This window comes from Lissotriton helveticus, chromosome 6 (genome assembly GCF_964261635.1).
Source record: "Lissotriton helveticus chromosome 6, aLisHel1.1, whole genome shotgun sequence".
Classification (NCBI taxonomy): Eukaryota; Metazoa; Chordata; class Amphibia; order Caudata; family Salamandridae; genus Lissotriton; species Lissotriton helveticus.
Genome location: NC_136067.1, coordinates 1,915,930,351 through 1,915,954,895, shown reverse-complemented (window position 1 = coordinate 1,915,954,895; position 24,545 = coordinate 1,915,930,351). Strand labels below are relative to the sequence as shown.

Here is a 24,545-nt window from a genome sequence, read left to right as displayed (position 1 = left end):
GGTTAAATCCATTGTTCTTTTGCCCACTGCGCCACCCCAGTTTGGACCCAGCCATATGCAAATTAGTCTTGACCCTGTGCCCCATGGGAAAAGTCCACACCGAACTGTCAGGCCAGGTCCTCACTGGATGGGAAACAAGCATCCTAGGACTTGTTTCAGGGTATGTCACACTTCTTCAGCCAGGCTAGCTTGAATCCAGTGGTGCAGTGAGCAAGGGACCCACGTCTGGGCATACCCATCCCACTAAGGGTGAAAAGTGTTGCAGCAAACAAATGATGGATGGAATGCTGACAATGCAAACATTCTCCCCCAATCAAAAGATCTGGGTTTAATCCATCGTTCTTTTGCCCACTGCGCCACCCCAGTTTGGACCCAGCCATATGCAAATCAGTCTCGACCCTGTGCCCCATGGGAACAGTCCAGACGGAACTGCCAGACCTCCCACAAATAGGTGTGTGCCCTGTCCTGGCCCTCCTCTATGCCGACGATGGGGTCCTCATGGCCCGTAGCCCCCTGGCCCTGCAGTTGCTTCTTACCAGATTTGTTGATTATCTGAGTGTATTGGGACTTCAGGTGAATCATTCAAAAACATATGTAATGAAATGCGGGAACAAATTTACAAAATGTAGGGATATAATGATATTGACCTCGATGATTGAGTTTACCGACACTTTTTCATATTTGGGAGTAATGTTTGATAAAGCTAATTCCTGAAAACATGCAATAAACAATAGACAGAAAATGCTTCTTAATGCTTGCTGGGCCCTTAGATCTTTTGGGGTGCAGCTGGGATTTAACCCCCCCCGAGGTGATGCTGAAGATCTATAAAGGAAAGTGTCTCAGTATAGCACTGTACGGTGCGGGCATATGGGGGTCACAAGAAGTGTGAAGGAGTCCAGGTGGCAGAAAATGATTTCTTAAAATATCTGTTGGTAGCCCCAAAAAGTACTTCAGTATTCGTAGCCCATGCTGAACTTGGTGTACATTTTGTCACAGACCTGATTAAGATAGAACCCATCTTACTGTGGCACAAAATTTGGACCTCAGACCATACAGATTTTATTCGGGCAATAATCAGTGATTGTTTAAAATCAGCCGGAATTTAAACATAGAATGGTTGGCGTATGTGCAGGGATTCTTCTGTGACATGGGAAAACCAGAGTACTTTGAAAAAACAGAATTATTGGGTATGACCAGTAGAAAGACTTTGAAAACTTCAGCTATTGGGTACCTGGATTCGGTAAGATTGACTAACGATATTTGTAAATCTAGTGTTTTAAAAAATCAATTGATTTTAACATCTTTTAATATTCAACCATATTTGAAATATGTTTTATATGCCCGACATAGGTTTATCCTTACACGTTTTAGAGTAGACATATATCATAGGTTAATAACATTTCCCAATATAAACGATTGGTCACAGAAATTGATAAACTGCCCCTGTGATGATAAGATGCCCCAGGATACTATGCATGTGGTATTAGTTTGTAAATGTTACTCTGTGTATAGGAAAATATATGTTATTCCACTTATTAGACACTTGTCCCATGCACAATGCCACCCTGCATATCTCTACTTGCAATCATTGCCAGCATTAGAGGTGTGCTGCAGGATGTCTTCATTTCTATGGGCTGCCTTTTATGCAAGGAAAAATAATATTCTAGTTTCTTCTATCTAATGAGTAATAAAGAGGATGTGAATATCATCAGATGTAAATGCATAAAGGCCAATTATAATTTCTATAAAGGGATATGGCTATGTATATATGGACCATGAGATTCAATCATTAATTACATGAATTGGGTGAGAATTTATGTAAAAACTTATTTTTAAAGATCAATGTGTTAAATGACTAAAATAATGTTTAAAGCAGAATGGAAATGTATGCATTAGTCTATTTGTATAGCTCTTTTTATATGTGCATAATTGCTTTTATGGATGCTCTTTTATGACTCTGAATAAATATATATATATATATATATATATATATATATATATATATATATACACACCACCCAGTTATTAAATAGGGTGGGGTTAATATTAACTGAATGAGGAAAAAGCATAGTAGCTAAATAGGTAAATTGGAAATATCTCATTTAGACCACGCATCGTGGAGTTATCTACCATGAGATGGTCTTTTTACATGCAGCGGGCCTGAAATAACAAAATGGCCTTGTGATTGTACCACATTGCCTCTAGTGCGGCTACCGACAGAATTAAGGAATGTTGTAAAGGAATGTTATGCAAAAGTGTGATTAACAGTGAGCCCCTCTGACTAGGTGGGTTAGATGCCAATTGAGAAAGAGAACAAAAGCTGAATATCTCTTTGCCAAAGCCCCCTCTTTTGTATCATTAACACTTACACTGAAATCACCCAGGACAATTATGTTGTCTGTGTTGAGACAAATGGTGGAAATTCAGTAAAGCATGGACACAAGAAACCCATTTACAGGACTGGGAGATCTGTATATCAGCAATTACCTAAAGGTATGATTGAAACTGATGGATACTGTCACTGGAAGAGTTTATGACTTTTTAATATGACCCAGGGATCAGGTTAGAGCAGTATGACTAGATATACAAATATCTGTGATATCATTTTTAGGGCATAAGGGGCAGTCAATCTATTTAATTTGAACACCTGGGAAATTGATATTGCATCAACCGGTCCAGAGTCCTCCTTGAACTATGTTTTAATAATAAAAACAACATACAAATTCGAAAGGATTAATGATTTTGATGCTTTGTATTACCATCAAGTGTGCATCAATAAAGGAACACTTTAAATTAAATGGCTCTCTATGTTTTGATTATTGCATGTTATTCTGGGAGGATCAGAGCAGACTCACAGGAGCGGATGTACGTTGTTACAACGCATGCTTTTACTACGCATGCCTTTACAACGCAGGATTTACAACGCAAGTCGTTACAACGACTTGCGTTGGGGGGTGCTGGAAAGTGAATAGTTTAATTTACTATTCCAACTCCAGTCCCCATGGATAGTAGGCAAGGTGTTGGATAGTAAATTAAACTATTACCTATCCTAGAGCGCCCCCAGCGCAATTCGTTGTAATGACTTGCGTTGAAAAACCTGCGTTGTAAAGGCACTGCGTGGTAAAAGTTGCGTCGTAAAGGATGTTTCCCCACAAATTCACAGACCATGCGTGAAAGATCTATGGTGAGGAGAAAGCTCAGTTAAAAATGAGAAGAGAGTAGGAGATTCAAAAGAAAAAGAAGCATGAGTAGTGACACTTGTATCTTTGAGAATTTCTGTAGAAGATAGAGGGACAAGGTATTGGGTTACTCAGTGGGGAATAACAGAGAGCTGATATAAGCTATCTGTTAACCTGCGAGAATCAAACTCCATGCCACAGCCATCACTAAACCGTCTTAGTGCGGCATGCACACAACAGAGAATATAGGAGTTAGAACATGCCAGCCCAAAATGGCCAATTTAGTGTCGACCACACAAAAAGCCCTAAAATAGAAGACAGGCACCTCACAAACCCAGAAAAAAAGAAGCTCTTACAGCTAAAATTAGTAGTGGACCAAACAGAAAATAAAGAGAGATGAATGCCTTTGAGGGAAGAAACATGGCTATAGTGTGGTTAGAAACTTCTGAAACAGGAGAGACACTAAATTATTAGATTACCAATCAAAGCAGATCAATAAAGCAAGCTGTACAAAGTAGCTTCAGTTTCTTACCTATGCAGAAAGCAGCCATCCTCAAGGGCTGTCTAAACATCACGGATAATACAACTACAGACCACTCACTACCCAAAATGGCCTCTCTTGTGTGGAACACACAAAAAGCCTTAAGATGGTGGGGAGGCTTCCCAGAAACCCAGAAGAAAGGAAACCTTTTCCCCTAAAATTAGTAGCAGACCGAAGGCATTTAAGGAAAGATAGGGGCCGAAGCGAAGAAGAAACAAGGCAATAGTGCGGTAACAAAATTCTGAGACAGGAAATCTAAAGAAAGTATGTGGTGAAAACAATCCAATAAATTAACAAAACTACTCACTCTGACAAAGAAATTAAAATGTACGCAGAACGAACAGAAAAATTAAACAAGCTGTGCAAGGTAGCTTAGGTTTCCTGACCTGTCAGCGCCACAGCCGCCGCTAAATAAAAGAAGGGAGGTCTGTGAATTGCAGACAATACATATATTAGCATGCCCATTGCCCAAAATGGCAACGTTAGTGTGGAACACAAAGAAAAACTCAAAAGAAAGGAGGCTGTTTCCACTAAATTAGCAGTGTACCTAGCTGTTTTAACTTCATTCACGTCGCACATGGCCTAACTAATGCCTGAAAACTGACTTCATTTTGTAATTCTCTGTTTGGTGTTTGCACCATGCTTTATGTGGCACCTCTGTTCATATGCAATAAAGAGTCACTTCCAAAACCGATGCTCAATAATTTCGAAGTTGTATAAAGTAGTGTTCTGCAAATTAAAATGTTGAGAGATGGATATATTTGTAATGTAACTGGTTACCTGATAATAGGGACAGCGATACATTTAAAACCTCATTGGGTGGGTGCCTGTTCATTCCAATCTTGGCATAAATCACAACCATCTGTTGTCTATAAAAACACCGCACCATCTATATTTCCCACAAGTAAATTTGGTTGGACAAATCTGACAAAATCTATCCGGGGAAATGTTGATTGCATTTCTGTTAGACCTGGCATCCTTGGCGTAGGTCTCCTGATACCCCCCTGCTCCTTATATCCCTCTGCTAGCCCCCCACATGCCGCCCCACTCTTTAGGTTAGACGCCCCTGTGTCTCCGCAGTATCCCGTGCCAGGCCCCCCTGTTGTATCCCTGGCCTCTGCCCTCACCGATCCCCAATGACCCCATGTAGAAGGGACACCCCAGCGTAGCACCTCCGATCCCCCGGGTTCCTAAAGCCTTATCATAGGGCAGAACAGTGGAAGGCCCAACGTAGGATTCCCCCGTTCCTAAAACCCCCGACCAGTAACCCCCCACGCAGGGCCTCGAACCAAGGAAAGCCTGGACGACAAACACCTCTGCCAGGCTGAAAAGCAAGCATCTCCTCAAGGAGGGGGGTGGAGTAGTTTCAGTCACACCTCCGGCCTCCCACAGAGATGGCCCCACTCCCCGCCGGTCGTCTGGAAACCCGGAGACCAAGCTTCAAAGGGGCAAGACACCAGCTGGCAGGAAGCCCTAAATTCCCCACCAGAGACCCGCCTACGACAACAGGCACTTCAAAGAAAAAGGGAGTATAACTGGCGGCCGGTCTGCTGGGTTCGGTTCTTCTGGACTTTCAGCCAAGGGAGCCCTGCTGATTTGGTCGCGGCTCGCCCTGTGTTGAGGAACTTTTCTCCCCTGGAATTAGGAGTGAGCCCTGCTGATGTTGTCGCGGCTCTACCGAATAGGATTTAACTACTCAAACTCTTTGGTACCTAAAGGGAGCCCTGCTGACGTGGTCGCGGCTCTACTGAATTGGATTTAACTACTCAAACTCTTTGGTACCTACAGGGAGCCCTGCTGACGTGGTCGCGGCTCTACCGAATTGGATTTAAATACTGGAACTCTTTGGTACCTAAAGGGAGCCCTGCTGACGTGGTCGCGGCTCTACCGAATTGGATTTAAATACTGGAACTCTTTGGTACCTAGAGGGAGCCCTGCTGACGTGGTCGCGGCTCTACCAAATCGGATTTAAATACTGGAACTCTTTGGTACCTAAAGGGAGCCCTGCTGACGTGGTCGCGACTTCCCTCTCTGTGTTGTCAGACTCGAGCCCTGCTGACCTGGTCGCGGCTCGGGGGTGACCTCGCTACATCTTTACCACCTGAAAGAATCATCAAAGTGAAGAGGACGAGTCGTACAGTGGGTACGCCTCGCACCGGCCCCATCAGCGTGTCCCGCGGCTCGAGGAGTACGAGCCGAGCCAGCGGTGCGACACGACCTTTGTGCCGGGGAAGATCATTCTAGACCCTGGGGGTGCGGGCTAAATATCCGGAACGCCACGCACTGGAGGCCTCAGCGGAGTACCTGGCTCGAGGATCGAGAGACACCCGCTGAGAGCGCCTCAAATCGACCACGTAAAGATCTCCTCCGGGGCTCAAGGATTGGGAGCCAGCCGCGAGGTGTGCCTTGGACCCCCTTCCTCTTCTCTGGAACTGTGAGTACTGCCCTCGCTCCTCCCGACCAGATCCGACGGAACTATCCCGAAGTCCCTACGTACTAAAGCAGACTCTTACCCCCTATTGGAGTATATAGTAGACTTGTGTATATTTTGGTAACTTGATATTAAGTGTGATATAAAGAACCCTTTTTCATATCGACAACTGTGTGGTGTTTCCTTGTGGTGTGGTGAGAGCTTGCTGTGCACAACTACAAATGCCTGACCCTCTCCTGAGGGTCAGACTCTAAAACACTCGGCAACATTCCTAGAGGAGGTGGGTCCCTGGGTGGCCAGAGGTAGTTACCCCTGCCCACCAGGGAACCTCCCCCTCTAACAATTTCAGACGCATTTCAGACGCATTCAGAATTAAGTGGGCAACACGTCAATTCTGCATGTAAATTCCTATTTTAATAAGGAACATTTGGAATCAAAGGTATTTAATGCACCTGGTAAATACCTCAACCTGTGGTGTTATAGTTAAAGGATTCAGAAAAATACTTTAAACTCTTCAAAGGCACCATCGAAGAGTGAATAATTCTTACATGTTCCTCAAATCAGATTGGATTCAAAATATAAAGGATTCAATAAAAACCCTAAATAATGGTGCTTGTTTACACAAGTCCATACTAAACACCTATGAACTGTTTCTTAAAATTTATTTTTTGTAAAATATAGGTCCTGGTGGCCACCGCTCTGGGAGTTCCATCGAATCGAATTCTGGTTCGAGTGAAGAGAATGGGAGGAGGATTTGGTGGAAAAGAATCCAGAAGCACGGTTGTGTCAACAGCAGTCGCTGTAGCAGCAAATAAGTAAGTTTTATGTGAAAAGAAAACTATATTTTGACATTTGAGGACAGTGACCTGTCACCAAAGTCAAAGAGGAAGGCTTTCTAGTGGAATATCAACGACCTGGGCCTTCTTTTCCCCTCACAGTTTCTACCCTAAAGCATCTGAAATCTCTAGGGGGCATATTTACAAGGGCTTTATCTCCACTTTTTTGGCTTAAAAAGCCTATTTACAGGAGGGTGCTAACATGCATAATCGCATGTTAGCACCATTTTGCACTACGCCTACCTTTGCATCTCTAATGAGATGCAAAGTGGGCATTCCTGACATACACTACATGTCAGGACATCAATAGCGTGGCTTCAAGCTATCAGCAAGGATGCCCTAGCATTTTAGCAGACGTTAGTTTTTGGAGAAAACTGCTGTTTTCTCCAAAAATCAACTTATTATAGATGGAGGAAGTCCAATTTGCCAAGTTATTTTGCCACAGACTGTATTATTTCACAGCCATATCTTAAATATCTGAATATGTTTCAATTTGTACAGATACGTTGCCTTCTCAGAAAAAAGACTCTCTTGCATTGCTACAGAAATATAAAAGTTGGTTACAAACTTAAACTCAGCACAAGTAAGAAGGAGGGCATAAATTAACTTTAGTGCTCTGAAATGTCATTCCAAGCACGCTCCTTCTGATCTGGAACTTTACTAAGCACTAAATAGGTTCTCACCACTAGCTGGGCATCTGGTCATATTTTTCCTTGCTGGCTATTACTCGACCTAGTTTTTGAACTCTTTGTAATGATCCATCAAGTGTTGTAGTAGATTTAAATAGACCTCAGAGAGATAAAGCCGGCTAGAGAAGTCCCCTTCCGGAACCAATAACAGGCGATGGCTACTCCTACTAAGTGCAACATTTTGGCCAAACAGTTATTATTATAAATATATGGTGTAATCACTTTAAAAATCTCCTTTGGAGATAAATCCTTTTCTTTCATCTCTCTTCTCTGGCAGTTTTCACATACAAAGGAAAGATAGACTCCAACTAAAGGAGAGATGCATGGTGAATAAAGTACTTCATGCTAGACACAGTGCAAGTCAACTAGTTTATAGGAAATAGCAAATGCTGCTATTGTGCAACAGTCATATAAAGGTAAAAATTGATATCAGTTGCAGCAATTGAATGATATCTGCTTCTTTGTGAAAGAGGAGTGAGCACTCATGAGATTTGCCTAGGGTTACCACACGACTTCATGTCAGTGGGACACAGCTTTTCAAGTCTATGAATTTCCAATTTCTAACCTTTATTAGCAATAAATGTGTTGAATTGTAGTGAATCAAGACCACACCTGTTAGAATTCACAGATATTTCTAAATGAAATCTTGAGACTCACAAGTAGGTGGTCCAGTGCCATTGAACCACCTCGGAGCTATAGATTTGCCTTCATTCACATGCCAGCTCTTTTGCTATGACCATCATTCTTAACTGTATCCTCACTCTGCCTGAACTGCCCTGTTCACTCCCTCTCCAGACAGTGCTTCTTTCCACATTGCCCCTAAAATGACCACCTTTCGGCCAGCCCATGACCTCTCCTTTCTTGTCTCTCCATGCCCGACAGCTCAAACTGACGACTTGTTTATCTCCATCCTCACAATGTACACATTCTTCATTTGCTCTTAAAATTAGCTCCTTGAACCACTTATGCTTTGCATTGTGACGGCACACTCTCCTCTATCCGAGGCCTGGTCTATGCACTGATGCCAAAGCCAATGTCATTCTCCACCCTGTTTCCTCTTTCCCTGCCCTTCTCCAGCTGCAGCTCTTTGGCTTACACCTCTCCTTGTTCCTTCCCTCACTGTCACTCACTCTCTGTCCCTTCACAAGATGTCTCACTTTCTCCCATACTCGTCTCCAGCTCTCTAAAACTTTATCCCAATACCTCTCTTCGTGCTGTCTCCTTTTTGTGCCATCCTACTTGCACTTTCTAACCCATACTACTCTCCCACTCCCTGGTTCCTTGTCTCACCTTCTGCCCACACTTTCTCTCACCCTTGCACACAACACTGTTGCTTCTTTTACTATCCCCTATCTCCAATGGTTCTTCAGACACTCACTGGCCCACAAGAGCTCTCTGTCCAGCCCCACTCCCAACACTATCTCTTCTTTTCTCCAGCCCACCCATGGGATCCTGGAATTGCCGGATCCCCCTCCACAGAGTGGCTGCTTGTTCAGCCCACTCCCATTAAGTCTTACAACCTGCCAGGGTTGACACCTGCACTGTCATCCCCAAGTCAGAAGTTTGCTTTCTGTGGCCCTTGTCAAAAAACGAATGTGAGCCCTTCCAGGTGCTGTAAGACTGTGTGGTGCAGTCTAGTGTTTGGTGGGTGGAGCGTAGGGGAGGAACAGGAACAGGAGGAGCTGGGGGACGGTCTACAGGCAGTTAGAGTAGGGACGTGATAAGGAATGGAAGAATCCAATAAAGCTCCTAAAATATAAGGTTGTGTCCGCCTATTAGTGCCGTCACGACACGACATCTGGCGACGAGGGTGGGATGGTCGCGCTGTATCCCTGCGTGAATCCCAGGAGCTGTGAAATCTGTCCCGTGAGGCACAGGCAGCAGGTCGCCGTCGCGACAAACGTGCCCAAGTGAAGACTGCCGCTGAGGTAGATGTGGACAGCCTTGTGGTGGGTGCCTCATAGCTCCGTGGCCAGAAAACCACGTGGAGTGCAAGCTTAAAAGCGCCGTCGAGCGCTGAAGTTCGGGTGCTCACCCCCGATGCGTGAGGTTGCGCATGGTCGCGCGCGGTGAGCCAGGATAAGGACGCCGGGAGCCTACCCCGGTCCTACCTGCAGATCAGCGCTGTCAAGGCAGTCCTCTGTGGAGCTTTGGAGAAGCTTTAAAGTCCAGCGTGGAGGTGCAGTGGTCCTGGCCTGGTGCGCCGGTGCCTGCAGCCCGGCGTGGTGAGTGAACACCGGGATGCAGTGAAAATACATAGAAATCAATGAGAGCCCAAATCTCGTCGAAAACGAGATTCCCAAGTCGGCGGCCATCTTAGAACCAGGCGATTTCCTCCAATCCCCTGTCAGGGACCTGAGTCGGCCATTTTGAAGTCAGGCCAATAGAGTTAAAGGACAAGCATTGATAAATGTAAATGAACAATAAGGAACAAGCCTTGGCAAGTGCAAAGAAACAAGCATTGGTAAATATAAGCCAACAAGCATTGGCAAATGTAAAGGAGCAAACTTTGACAAACATAAAGGAGCAGACAAATAAACAAGCACAAGCAAATGCAAGAGAACAGAATAAACAAACACGAGCGAATGCAAGAGGGAAACAAGATAACAAGCACAAGCTAATGCGCGAGGTGAAACAAGCAAACAAACGCAAGCAAATACAGGAGTCACCACGAACAAGCCTAAGCAAATGCAAGAAATGTAATCAAGTAAGTACAAGCAAATGCAAGAAGTGCAACAGATCAATCATAAGCTAATGCAAGCAGAGCAACGAAACGAGTATAAGCAAATGCAAGAGACAAATAAAGACGATGGGGAGCACAAACAAGCACTGATACCAGCAACAAAAGTGAGAGGAACGAAAGTGTCAATAAACACAACAAGCACTGGCAAGTGCAAGAGATACACTGAAAACAAGCACAAGCAAACGCACGTTTCAAGTATAAGCAAGCCCGAGCGAATGCAAGCCTCGACGTAAACAAGCACAGCCCACACAAATCTCGAATGCGACAAACACAAGCAAATGCAAATCCAGAACGCCACAAGCACGAGCCAACACAAATCCGAACATACCAAGCACGGACGACTACAAGTCCCGAAGTCAGTGAGCACAAGCAAGTGCAAATCCTGAATGCACCAAGCAAAGGCAGATCCTGAATGTAACAAACACGAGCAGAGGCAAGTACCAAAGTAAACTTTCAGCACCACGCGTAGATAAATGATCAACAGCATGAGAAGCTAAGAAATCAAATGATCCAGAGCATTAGTAAACGAATATCAAGGAAGCCTTCTCTCATCACTTAAGTGACTGGATAATCTGCGCTAGGCCGAAAAGAAACACAAGAACGAGATGTCACCAGTGTCACGTATCATCGCGGAAGAGCCCCAAATCACCTGCAGCCAGCAGGCAACCCTGAAGAAAGTGGGGATTTGCTGAGCCACGAGTCACGCATGGTGTAGCTGAGTGGTGGCCATTTCGAACTCAGGAAATCCAAGATTAACTCACTGAGTCAGTCGTACTAAGGGTGGACAGAATACAGTAGTCACCCAGGAGTGGCGAACCTTCCCAGAATCAAAGGAAACAACCAGACACAGGATCTCGCCGAAGAAGGTCAGCAAATAAGACGGGAAGTAAAGTGAACAGTCCTGTGACAGTAGCAGACTAAAACTTTCCTCCCTGCTCCCTCATGGCGGTGGGAAAAGCAACTCACCGGTACAATCCTTGCATTGAAGTACCACCCCCAGTGACGCAGACTGACAGTCAGTGTTTGGGTCCCAAATGGAACCGGTGGCTGGAGTCACTGGATGATTTTCTTGACGCAATCGGTGAAGGAAGAGATGGAAAATGTCTGATACTACTCCTCCAGCTGGTAGGTCATGAGGGCCGACGCTTAGTCAAAACATTTCCTGAAAAGGACACAGAGACCTATGAAAGACTCCAAGAGAAGCTACGTGCCCATTTCCACGCACAGGCAGATGTGGATCATGATCACATCGCCTTCAACACAGCAAAGCAGGAACCAGGAGAACCATTGCCAAAATTCATCACCCGATTGCAAAGTCTGGTAAAATGCTGCCATTTCAACACATTCATAAATGAGGAAGCAGTTTGGCTCCGGATAATCAAAGGCTGTTCAAATTCCAACACGAAGCGCAAGATCCTTCGAGGGCATTGGTCGCTAAAGGAAATCATCAGAAAGGCCGAAGTTGGAGTGCGGGTCAAAGCAAGAGACATATCAAAAGAATTGCACCCGATGGCAAGACACAAAGATACCAGGAAAGAGACATCCCTCATGTCTGGGAACAAATCCCAAGAAACAAACAAAACCAGAAAGAGGGAGGGTGAAGGCAGACCAGAGATAAGACAGAGGAAGAGACAAAGTGACATGGAATACTCTGAGTCAACAATACAAAAGACCGGAACAATCCAGGATTGTGACAGTCTCACTGACACAACCTCAAGGAGGTATTCAACCTCAAGGAGTCATTCAAAGTATAGCACAAACTATTCTGAAGAGGACGAAGCGTCAAGTGGGACAGATCGCACCCATGGACAAGATGGCAGCCTGCCCAACAAGCGGGCAAGAAAGACAAACTACAGAAGATGGGACCAATCATGTCAACACTGGAAATCAGCACACGAACACCCCCGGGCGTCCTCCCACTATTCGCCAAATTCTGTAGATGAGTCCGAGGAAGCATCAAGCAGTGGGACACATCACTCCAATAGCACGGATGTCAGGGCACCAAACAAACGAGAAGAAGAAGCAAGCCACACAAGGCAGAGTGATTCACTCAGACACCGGAGAGGTGAAGACAAACGCACTCATGACACCCGAGACAACGAGGAAACTGAGAGGAGGCCATTATCATCATACGAGAGAGGCAGAGATGAAGCACCCTGGGATCAAACACAAGAAATAAACATCTGGTTATCAAACAACCTCTCCAGTGAGATGACACCGAAGCCACTTCGACAAAGGTACCCGGAGAAATATCCCAAAGAAACTCCGACGCTAGGAGCAGCCTGTCACGGCCTACCTGTTTCAGAAATCTACCATTCGAGACACACGCAAAGGAACGTTCTCAAAGGAAATCAACAAAAGACTACTCCGATTCAGAAAGCACGTCTGCTCGATCCCTCGAGTCGACCGAGTCATGGTCCCGACAACTGCCATGGCGTCAACCACCCGAACACACCATAGAACCAAAGGACATTCTTCCCGTCAAGAGCAACATGTCTCACACCAATGTCTTTGAATACGCAATCACTCCACAAGACAACCTGTCATGTCAGTCGCAGGTATATCAAGACATAGATACTACACCGTCACCCCTGATGGGGTCAGCGAGGCTGCCTCAAAGGGCCTACAAAAGGAAAACAGATATAGTGGACATTAGTCACCGAATGGGAAGGGACCAGCCAGTCACTCTGTAAGGAAAGCCGGATGCGTCAATAGAGACAGATCATCATCGGATGAGAGAGAAACATGCCTATGCACAGATAGTCCAAGAGTTCACCCGTTCCAAACGCGAGCGGGAGTGGATGAGACAACCAGAAGCAGCGAATGAGTTCCCGAGCCAAACCAAGACAATCTCTTCAGATAGTACCTTACCGTCTGGTATACATGAGTCTGAACAGGAGGGCAGTGTTGCCCTCGACCGGACAAGACAAAAAGAAGTAAAAGTAGATGCGGGTGCTCGGAAGAGAACAAGAACAACATCCCCTCACAAAGGAGATCGAGCGTCAATCGAACAAGAGCCACAAAGTAAGACAGACTGCCGATATCAAGCCGAGCCTTTCACAGTCACCTCAGAAACTGAAGGTGAGTGGATCACCCAGAAGCTGATTGAAAATCACCACAAATCTGAGCATACACAGATCACACGAGACGTTTCGCAATTGCAAAGATGCACTCCTGTAGTAAAGGATGCTCTCGTCAAGGCGACAGAAAGTCACACACCGGAAACGAAGATGCGTCTCCATAGCTCAAACGGGCGGCCCGCGGACCCGCGTGGCTGATTGAGGAACTATAACATGTTGGACGCTAAGTTTATTTTGTTAACAAGGGCGGAGATGTAAGACTGTGTGGTGCAGTCTAGTGTTTGGTGTTTGGAGCGTAGGGGAGGAACAGGAACGGGAGGAGTTGGGGGACGGTCTACAGGCAGTTAGAGTAGGGACGTGATAAGGAATGGAAGTATCCAATAAAGCTCCTAAAATATACGGTTGTGTCCGCCTATTAGTGCCGTCACGACACGACAGGTGCCAGGTGCTGGAGCGCTTGCTTTAAAGAATCAAAATACTGTCCTCCAGAGGAAGAGAAAGCATGGTAGCTCTACCATTTAGTGACATTGAGTGATTTGTCCATGTTTATCTGTCTCATAATTAGTAAGGAGGCAGTTTTGCCCAAAAAAAAAAAATGTATTTTGCAGCAATAGTGTGTGGCCCTGAAAATGTAAAGAGCTTAGTGCACCATGTTATGGCCATGAGGCCTCTGGTTTTCGATGCCTACATGAAGCACTGGGCAAACCTTTTTCTGAACCGATGTTGTGAGACTTCATGCCTTCTCTATGAGTGATATTAATCACCAAACCCTATTTTAGGATTTGAAAATAGCACATTTACCACTAACCGTCCTTAACCTTTCCACCCGTTGTGGAAAAGTTATGCAGGGATTCCAAGCAAACCAGATGCAGGGCCAATAAATAGGCTACTTGTTTAGTCTCTTTCTTTTGAATCCAGACTTAGTTACCTTGAGAGTTGAACATTTCCCAGAGTGTGATAGCTTGCGGACTCGTGCTGATTGAGGGCCAGATGTAGGTAAATATAATTTACCGATTCTAAAATACCGAATTTTACGGATTCGGTATTTTAGAATCGGTAAATGATATGTAGCTAAGGATTCGGTAAATTTTACCGAATCAGTAAAGGTCGGTAAATACCGATTCGGTATTTACCAATTCGGTATTCCCCATTCTTTCCTATGGGCCTGGAGGCCCATAGGAATGAATGAGAATTACCGATTTGGTAAATACCGAATCAGTAAAAGGGGGGTAGACTTACAAGGGTGGCAGGGTGGCACATTGACACCCTGTTGCACCCCTGTATAGTGCATGGGTGCACATGTGGCACACATACATGCCCTAAGAGAATGTATGTCTGCCACATGGCACAGTTGAAAAAAGCACAAAATAGCTTTTTTTAGGGTTTTCGATATTTACCACCAACTTGTAGTTGGTGGTAAATAATGAATCCTTACAAGTGAAAAGCACTCACTTGAGTGCTTCCCACATTAAGGATTCGGTAATTTACCGATTCGTTAAATTACTGATTCGGTAAATTACTGAGGGCCAGATGTAGGTCACCAAATACCGGTCGGTAACGGACGATTTCGTCCGTTACCGACCGGTATTTGGTGATTGAGATGTAGGGGGCCTATATTTTACAGAATCGGTAATTTTAGCGAAACGGTAAATTTACCGATTCTGTAAATTACCGATTCTGTAAATTTACCGAATCGGTAAATCTATATGTAGGTGGCACTGGAAACAGTGCCACAGGCCCCTAAGAATTTGGGGCCTTATTTATGAAGGCCTTGCGCTGCCGGTGCGCCACTTTTAAAATGGGAAAAAGTGACGCACCGGCGGCGCAAGCCCTTCATAAATAAGGCCCTTGTTATTTACCATGTAATACTATTGCATGATAAATAACAAATTCCTGTGTACATGCACATCTGTGCATGTACACCTGTGCCATGTGACACACATACACGCCCTGAATCAGGGGTGCAACAGGGTGTCAAAGTGACACCCTGTCCCCCTTGTCAATTCAGTAATTTTACAGAATCGGTATTTACCAATTCGGTAATTGCCATAGGTTCCTATGGGCCTCAAGGCCCATAGGAATCAATGGCAATTACTGAATCGGTAAATACCGATTCGGTAATTACCGAGTATTCCCGATTCGGGTAATTGATTCGTTAAAAATACCTACATCCCGATTGCCAGTTCTTAAATACCGAATCGGTATGACTCGGTATTTAAGAATCGGTAATCTGGGATTACCTACATCTGGCCCTGAATCCTTAAATTAGCCCCCTACCCCTACATCTGAAAAGCCTAATACCGGTCGGTAACGGCCGAAATTCGGTAATTTCGGCCATTACCGACCGGTATTAGGCTTCCTACATCTGGCCCCTAAGTTGCTTGACTCCACAGTGTCCATAAATGGGCAGTGGGCAATACCGCTTTCCAGCAGCAGGTGGCGAGGTTTGACCAATACTACTGACCTGCCATGCTTACAGATACAACAGATGATACATTTCCCAAACAAAATTCTTGCAGGAGATACGGAAACTCCTTGTATTGTACGTTTATGTCCTCCAAGGGTTTGACAAATTGTAAACAATGTGTCTAGCTTCATGTTCTTACAGATCCATTCACAGCAAGTTTCTTTGCTCTCAACTCTGCTTGTCAACGCCATCTAGGCGTCCACCACAGCCCGCCCTGAAGAGAACCAGCAGGTGTTGTGTTGTTTGCTCACAGCCTTGCCATGCTTGCTACACCCCTGTGCTTCTCTGTAGATAATTGGGCCTCTTCAAGAGTTTGACAGATGTGGGGCTTCTGCCAAAAATGTGACGGGTGTCGAGTCTGACCTATATAGAATGCATAGAGATGCATATGGCCGATGGCCGCATCGGTCAAACACCGCATAAGGTCTATAGCATTGATTGGTCACACTGATTTATATAGTTCTTTATTGGCAAACATGTATTTAGGACTTTACGTACTGTCACTTTAACTTCTGCCTTTGTGATTCTGTTCTTGTATGCGTGTATGATTGTACGATTTGATGTATTTATTACTTGACTGACGAGAATACTTAGGCAACTTTAATAATAAGGCTGAGCTAATATAGTCATCTATTCGTACAGTAGTGGTGCACGTTTCAACATGCACTAGTGACTGTAATTCTACAATTAGTACATGGATTTCTCAATGAACAGTTCGCAAGATAATTGCAGTATTTGCAGAGCAGGGCGTTTGTTGGACAAACCAAATTGCCACATTGTAAAAACAAAGTAATTAACATCAACAAATCTATCATGTAATAAGAAACTAAGCTGGTTATGTACCTCCGATGTAGAAGGTTGACATGAGAAAAAATACTACATATTGAAAGACAAGCTTATCAAATTGCACTGGTATGAACTGAGAGTGATATTAATTCCATATGTGTATTTTGAGTAGTGATTTAAAGATCATATACATGTTGAATGGGCGATATTGCAAAAGTATTGAATGTTTCTCCACATTTGAAAGAAAAAGCCAATTTGTGTTAAAAGTGCTTTGACCTGGTGGCAGTACATCCCTCAATAAGGAATGGATAAACACAATAATTGTACAACCCATCAGGTTTCCCTTATTTGAACTTGAACGTAGAGGTGTGGGCTGCGGCCAGGGCGACCGACGCTGGACTGGATTACGGGGTGATCCCCGGCTCCGGCGGCAGGGGTCTGCCCAGCACCATGTGACTCTGGGCAATAGCTCGCTTAATCTTCCCAACAGCCCCCAGCGCCTTAACACCTTCGGGTAATTGTTCGCGCTTTACAAATACTGGACATTTACATTTACATTTACATGAAAGTGCAGGCTACACAGCACTTAATTTGCTACCTTACAGGGTAGTTAGAAGCCACCATTGCATAACATAAGTTGACTTTATTGTCAGTCTCATTTGCTTACTCCTTATTCATCAGCTTCTGTAAGGCTCCTTCCTCTTTGTGTGTGTTGTCCCTCTCCTGGAGCATGGATGCATCACCTTGTCCTGCCACTGCTCTCTTTTTCAGATGGTAATTTTTTCTTGTTGCTTAAGCACTCTATGAGAGTGTGTGTGCTTTCCAGCTGTCTCCCTCTTGAACCTCTCCGTATCTATTTTACTGTTCAGTCCTCAGCGTCCACCCTTTATCCACTGTCTGGGTGCTTGCCTCCAGCACCTTCCACCCACCATGTGTTGTCTGTGTGCTTGTCCCCAGTCAACCTGCTTATCTTCCTTTGTCAGTAAATGTACTTAGAACTCATGCAATGCAGTGCAGCTACCAAAGTTGCTTTGCTATGTTGTGTGAAAAGGAGACACCAGAACAATGGCACAACAGTGCCACAACAGGTCCTCATCAGCTCCCCTTGCTGCCAGTCACCTCCTTCCTCTCACTGCTGCCAGGCAGCTCTTGACTGAAAATCAGTCTCACCAGCCTGCCTTGTCATCCCTTAAGGTGCCTGTGCCCTAGTCTCAAGGACCAATGTCACGCGCTGTTTTGTTCCCATGCCATTTTCACGCTTCCTACCTCCCCAGCGCCACTTTCAGAGCCTATTTAATGGAGGGTGCAGAACGGCCGCCCCGCTGTCACGCCACTGACAAGTCAAGGGCAACACCTGTGTGCACCCGTCCATGCCAGGTAATCCACTTCAAATCTCCAAGCCTGGGACCCGGACGCCGCAACAATTGCTGCCTTGCATCTCCCTGCTCCACAGCAGGATTGTTTGCCTGCCACCAATGCCAGTTTACTCGACCTCATTTTCGACCTTGTTTTCGAACCTTGGTGATGATCCATCAAATTTTGTAGTAGATTTAAGTAGACCTTAGAGAGATAAAGCAGCCTAGAGAAGTTCCCTGTGCAAAAAATACCAGGCGACTGGCTACTCCTACCAAGTGCACAATGTTGGGCAAACAATACTCACCCTCATAGAAACCCGTGCCACTCCCACCCTGCCAGCCAACACCACCCTGGTACCACTCTGATGCCTCCAGGTTAATGCCTAATCACTCTGCAAATATGCCACCAAAGTCTGAGACACCATTTCCACACTCGCTCCGACAAGACTTTCATCACAGAGCTATGGCGCACCCCCACGTTCGCCCCCAACATAGCCACCGTGACATCCAGCGGTTACAAGATGAAACACCGAGACCGCAACAGCAAACACGCAGGTAGCATTGCCATCATACACAAGGAATCAATCCGCTGCACCACCACAGAAGAAGGAACCATGCGATCATGCGACTCCTGAATTTCCAACTTCACACCAAAGGCAAAACAACCATCAATGGCACCTTTGACTACAGACTGCCTAGACCATGAACCACCCACTGCGCCGTCATCACATGCTTCATCTCCCCACTCGTCATCGAAGTCATCGAATCCAAGCACTACATCTTCTTCTGAGACCTCAACTTCCACCTGGATGACTCCACTGACACAAACTCTACTGACCTCCTGAAACAAATGGATGACATTGGCCTCACTCTGCTGGTCAAAGACCCCACACACAGAGCAGGACACATACTAGACCATGTCTTCACGTCCAGCAACAGAGTCAAATACAGCCATACTATGGAACTTACCTGAACCAATCGCTCTAACATCCACTTCACCATCACAGCACCACCTTGCACCACCCCCATCACCCTCAACCCTCCCAGGACCTCTTTCCACAGCTGGAACAAAGTGACACAGAATAACTGGACAGATGCCCTCAACACCACCCAGACCAACGCTGCAACCAACCTGAAACAGGCAGTCGAGTACTTCAACACCTGGATCACCAATGCCGCCAACTGAGTTGCCCCCATTAAACCAGCCAGAACTCACAGATCCATCAAACAAGCAGCTGGTACACTCCAGAACTCATCACAATAAAACACTGCTGCAAACAACTAGAAAGAAAATTATACACCAGCAGAGACGACACAGACCGAGCCGCCATCAAGTCAGCCCTCAACAATTACCACTATCAACTCAAAGATGCGAAAAAGGAGGCCCTTGCAGACTGCATCGAGTCTAGTGCAACCACACCAAGGACAAGGACCGTCCTGGCGTACAGCGTGATCACACTGTGCAGATGAATGTACTCGTAAAGATCAGTGGTCCACCTAGGGTGACAGAACGTGAGAAGCTCAAGGAGTGCTGGGGAAGTTTGCCGAAGCCAATGGACCCTTGCTTACAATGGGAAACATGTGCCAGCTCGCACTCCACTGTGTGTGGTGTCCGAAGGGTGTTGGGGGACGTTTGCTGAATCCGCGGGACCTGAGCTGGAAGCCTAGACTATTTCCGACTTTCAGATCTAGAGGACGGCAGTGTCTGACACAACGGCCTCTGTCCGAGGTCGCCAGCTCCCTCCCTCCAGACCCACTCCACATGGTACTCTGTTATTGAGAATATCGTGACTGGACCCAAGGGGTCTCTTTGTATCTTGTGATCACCCACGGCTGCCTGCCAGGAGCAAATGCCGTTCGCACCTCTGCCTGAGGGGAAATATTTCCCTAATTTGGAAGAGCGCCAGCTTCCGGTGTCACAGTCTTTTGCCTATGGGGGTGGGGGGAAGTAGTGATCCCGCACTCATGAAGATGCTGCTGTGTGCCTGCTGGCATAATCTGGAGGGATGAAACAAAGTAACTGTTTCCTTCCACCTTAGGTGGTCCCAATAATCTATTCCAAGTGTTACCAGTGGTGCAACATGTATCATCGACTGCTGTAGTTTGAGAGGCTGGGTCACGAGGCGTAGTCACAACCTGTGATTTCTTGACCATTTCAATTGTACAGGGTATGCGATATAGGGAATATCGTGCTTTATTCTAATGTCTTAGTGGGAAAGTGGAACACCTCTGAACAGCCTGCATATATGTTTCTGTCAGTGTTGATGTGGGAGGGATTGATTGGTTCATTAACACCTCCCGGAAGTACGCACATGGGTTAATATTGCTTCAAGGCTGAGGCGATTATGCGGCAAGTTAATACCTATGACTAGTACATATATGTTCCTGCCGTTCTGCTGCTAATGGGACAGTTCGACAATTACATATAACTGTAAAGTATATATCCAATTTGTATGTTGTTTTGATTTCAATGTGTGTGCAATACAAAATACCAGTGTTTTATTCATATGGGATGGAGTCTTTTTGTAGTGTACTCAGTGTGTTGCATGGGTGGTGTTGTGCCAATCCTTTGCACTTTGACGCAGAGGATAAGCCTGACTGCTCTGTGCCAAGTTACCCAAGGGTGAGCACAGGTTATGGGACAAGTGTATCATATTCATACTATCTAGGAGAGTGGATTCTGTCTGGCTTTGATATGTTCCAGGCAGCGAGACACCTCCCAAAAGGGTTTTAGAGCCAACTACAGCACCTGGAATGCCCTGATCACCACCACAGGCGACATCTGCACCCTACTTGACAGAGGAGATTCAGCTGTCCTGATCCTTCTCGACCTCTCAGCAGCCCTTGACACCGTTTCCCACCACACACTCATGAAGAGACTGCCATGATCATAATCAAAGAAGATTCAATCAATCAATCAATTCATTAGGGATTTATATAGTGTGCTACTCACACGTGAGGTTCTCAAGGCGCAGGGGGGGGGGGGAGGGTGGCAGCTCCGGATCAGTGGAAGAGCCAGGCCTGAACGTGTGCAGGGTCGGGGAGCATCTGATGTGCACAGGGAGCTCGTTCCAGGTCTTGGCTGCGATGTGGGAGAAGACTCTCCCACCTGTTCTGTTTCTGCGGATGCGGGGCACCTCCGCCAGGGCGAGGTCGGCGGATCAGAGGTTCCTCTTGGGTGCGTGGAAGGCTAATCTTTTGTTGAGGTATTTGGGTCCGATGTTGTTGAGTGATTTGTAGGTGTGGGTGAGAAGCTTGAAGGTGATCCTCTTCTCGACGGAGAGCCAGTGGATGTCTCAAAGGTGTAGGGTCATGTGTTTGTGACGTGATGTCTAGAGGATGAGTCTGGCTGTGGCGTTCTGGATGGTTTGGAGTTTGTGTGGAAGGGTTCTGTTGATACCGACGTATAGGGCGTTGCCGTAGTCCAGTCTGCTGGTTACGATTGCGTGGGTGACGGTTCTCCTGCAGTTGGGGGAGATCCATTAGAAAATCTTGCAGAGGACGCGTAGGCAGTTGAAACTGGTGGAGGCGACGATGTTGATCGGGCGGTTCATGGAGAGGGAGGAGTAGAGGATGATGCCGAGGTTTCGTGCGTGGTCTGTGGGGGTTCCCGAGGGCGCTGGGCCACCAGGTGTTGTCCCAGGCAGAGGTGCATGGTCCGAGGATGAGGACCTCAGTCTTCTCAGAGTTGAGCTTCAAACAGCTGTCTTTCATCCATGCTGCCACATTCTCCATTCCATCCTGGAAACAGAGTCTGGTGTCTTCAGTCTTCTTCATGAGCGAGATGATGAGCTGGGTGTCGTCGGCGTATGATACAATGCTGAACCCATGCTGTCTGACGATGTCGGCGAGGGGGGCCATGTAGATGTTGAAGAGTGTGGGGTTGAGCAATGATCCCTGGAGAACTCTGCAGTTGGTATCGGTGGGTTCGGAGAGGAAGGGAGGAAGTCTGATCCTCTGGGTTCGCCCGGAAGGATTGTATCCAGTCAAGGGCGGTTCCTTGTATCCCTGCATCGTGAAGCCTGGCTGTGAGTGTGCGGTGTGAAACTGTGTCGAAGACTGAGGAGAGGTCCAGGAGGATGAGAGCTGTTGTGTGTCCCTGGTCGAGTAGTATGCGGATGTCGTTAGTGGCGGCAAAGAGGGCGGTCTTATTGCTGTGGTTGCTGCAGAATCCGGACTGGGAGGCGTCTAGGATGGAGTTCTATTCAATGAAGATGGTCAGTTGGGTGTTTACGAGTCTCTCGGTGACTTTGGCAGAGAAGGGGAGAAAGATTCACTCAGATGGCTGGCACCATCCCTCAAGGGGGACGCATGCAGAGAATCCATCTCCCCTTCACCACACAAACCAAGAGCACCATCTGTGGCTTCCCTCAAGGTTCGTCCTTCAGCCCCACCCTCTTCAATATCTATCCTACGTCAACGATACCCAGCTCAACCTCTCACTCTCAGTAGACCCCACTACAATGAAGACCAACCACATGAAGAGCGTCACAGCCTGGATGAAGGACAACTGCCTGAACCTCAACATGGACAAGACCGAACTGCTGATCTTTGGCAACCATCCCTCCCTCTGGAATGACTCGACACCTGGTGGCCTGCTGAACTCGAACCCACCCCTACAGCTAAAGACCATACCTGAAACCTCTGCATCATCTTGGACAGCAAACTTAGTATGAAATGACAGATCAACACTATCTCCACGGCCTGCTTCTAAACAATCTGCATGCTCTGAAGAATCTTCAAATAGCTCCCCACAAGCATCAGGAAAACAGTCTTGCAAGCTCTGATCACCAGCAGGAATGAAGTACTTTACCCTAACATTCCCATGCACACATCCTTGCACCATCATAATAGGGGTCTGCATGATGTTTAAAACTTTAGCAACTTTCTATGTTCTGTAAACTTGTCTCCAGCTTTATGCCTGCTTCGAACAGGTGGACATGTTTGGTGCAAAACCCTGTCTAGTAATATTGATAGGGATTTGCATCAAATATCTGTAGGTTGTGGCATGGGACCTTCCGTGTCCGATCAAGAAATGTACCCCTTGACGCAAAGTGGTTCTTTATGTTACTTTACTGCTACTCCCAAAATGTACAAGTTGTATACTGGAAAGTAAATCCCAATTCAACACTTTGTGCCAGCTACCATCACTTTTGGTGACTGCAGCAATGCGGAATGTTGATAAACCTGCCCTTTAGACTTATTTATTTTTTTTTAGCCAAGAAAAATGTTGCATCGAACTGGAAATCAAATCCTACCACAGGAGCGACTGTTCTAAAATGGGCTGAAGCTGACAGCTGAAATGCACATGATGTAGTGAAGAGGCGAGGGGGCCGTGAACGCTGATAAAAGTAATACCCTGGAAATCCCCCTGAAAGTTGTCACAGACAAAAATACATACTAATTAGGCACAAGTGAGGTTACCAGACTACTCTTGACATGCTCATGATCTGAACATAGGGATGACCAGAGATGTTTCCAAGGAGTAAAGCAATGAGAGCGTGTAACATCTCTGTCCACCTCTCTCTAGTAATTGTTAAAAAGTAGATATTGGTATATACAGATTAGCAGGAGACTCGAATATGTTGAGTGACAGCTATACCCGAGACACACATAGAACATTCCCTATGACTGTGTTGTGAGCTGCTTAGATCACAAAAGCAATGAGATGTGGAGCACACGGACACTAAGTTAACAAGGCTTTAATGTCGGACAATGGAGTGAGTTGTTTTGGCTTGCATGGTAGTGAGTGTGTTGCAGATAAAATGCATGAGGTTTTACGCCAGAGTTCTTCATTTGTTTCAACAAAACTGCAGAATGACTCTTGTCTTTGCGTGCCTTCACCTGCTGCACTTGAAGTCAGGGCCATCTTTTATAAACTCATTAAAATTATAAACTGAATTGATTTGTTGCAGGACTGGTCGGCCAGTGCGATGCATGCTGAATCGAGATGAAGATATGTTAATCACTGGAGGAAGACATCCTTTCATTGGCCGGTACAAGGTGCAGAATTAACAAAGCTATTCTTTAAGGTTTTTTTTTGTGTTTTTTTAAAAAAAAATCTGTTTTTATTGCCACATGTTACAAAAGAAGACGCAGTACGTCACGTTGCATATTGCCACAAGTAATTCACATTCTTTGTACATGTCTTTATCATATGAAGATATAACATTTTCTGTTTAATGTGAACAACCCTATGAACAAACCCCTCCACGTACCTCCCCCCTTCCAGCACTTCCAATTCCTTCACTCCAAACATACGCAAATAAATCAAAAATAAAACCTGGTCTATCCCATCACGATCAGCATACAGTGTGCGTTCACCGCATCCGCCCTGGGAGCCATAATTAAGACCCTGTTTTTAAGATTGTCACACTATGCGCCTAGAACTACAACTGTCCCCCTAAACATGAGGCAGTGTCCTCTGAACTGCGCCAC

General features: G+C 45.8%; 1 protein-coding gene across 3 annotated transcripts in view; it reads left to right on the top strand.

The window, feature by feature from the left end:
• The window catches only part of LOC144763874 (xanthine dehydrogenase/oxidase-like), a 385,606-nt gene that overhangs the window by 276,157 nt on the left and 84,904 nt on the right, over window positions 1-24,545 (top strand). For all 3 annotated transcript variants that reach the window (XM_078649867.1, XM_078649866.1, XM_078649865.1), the window contains exons 22-23: window positions 6,833-6,966; window positions 24,023-24,110. In XM_078649867.1, the coding sequence (XP_078505993.1) occupies window positions 6,833-6,966; window positions 24,023-24,110 (222 nt within the window). The remainder of the gene's footprint in view (window positions 1-6,832; window positions 6,967-24,022; window positions 24,111-24,545) is intronic.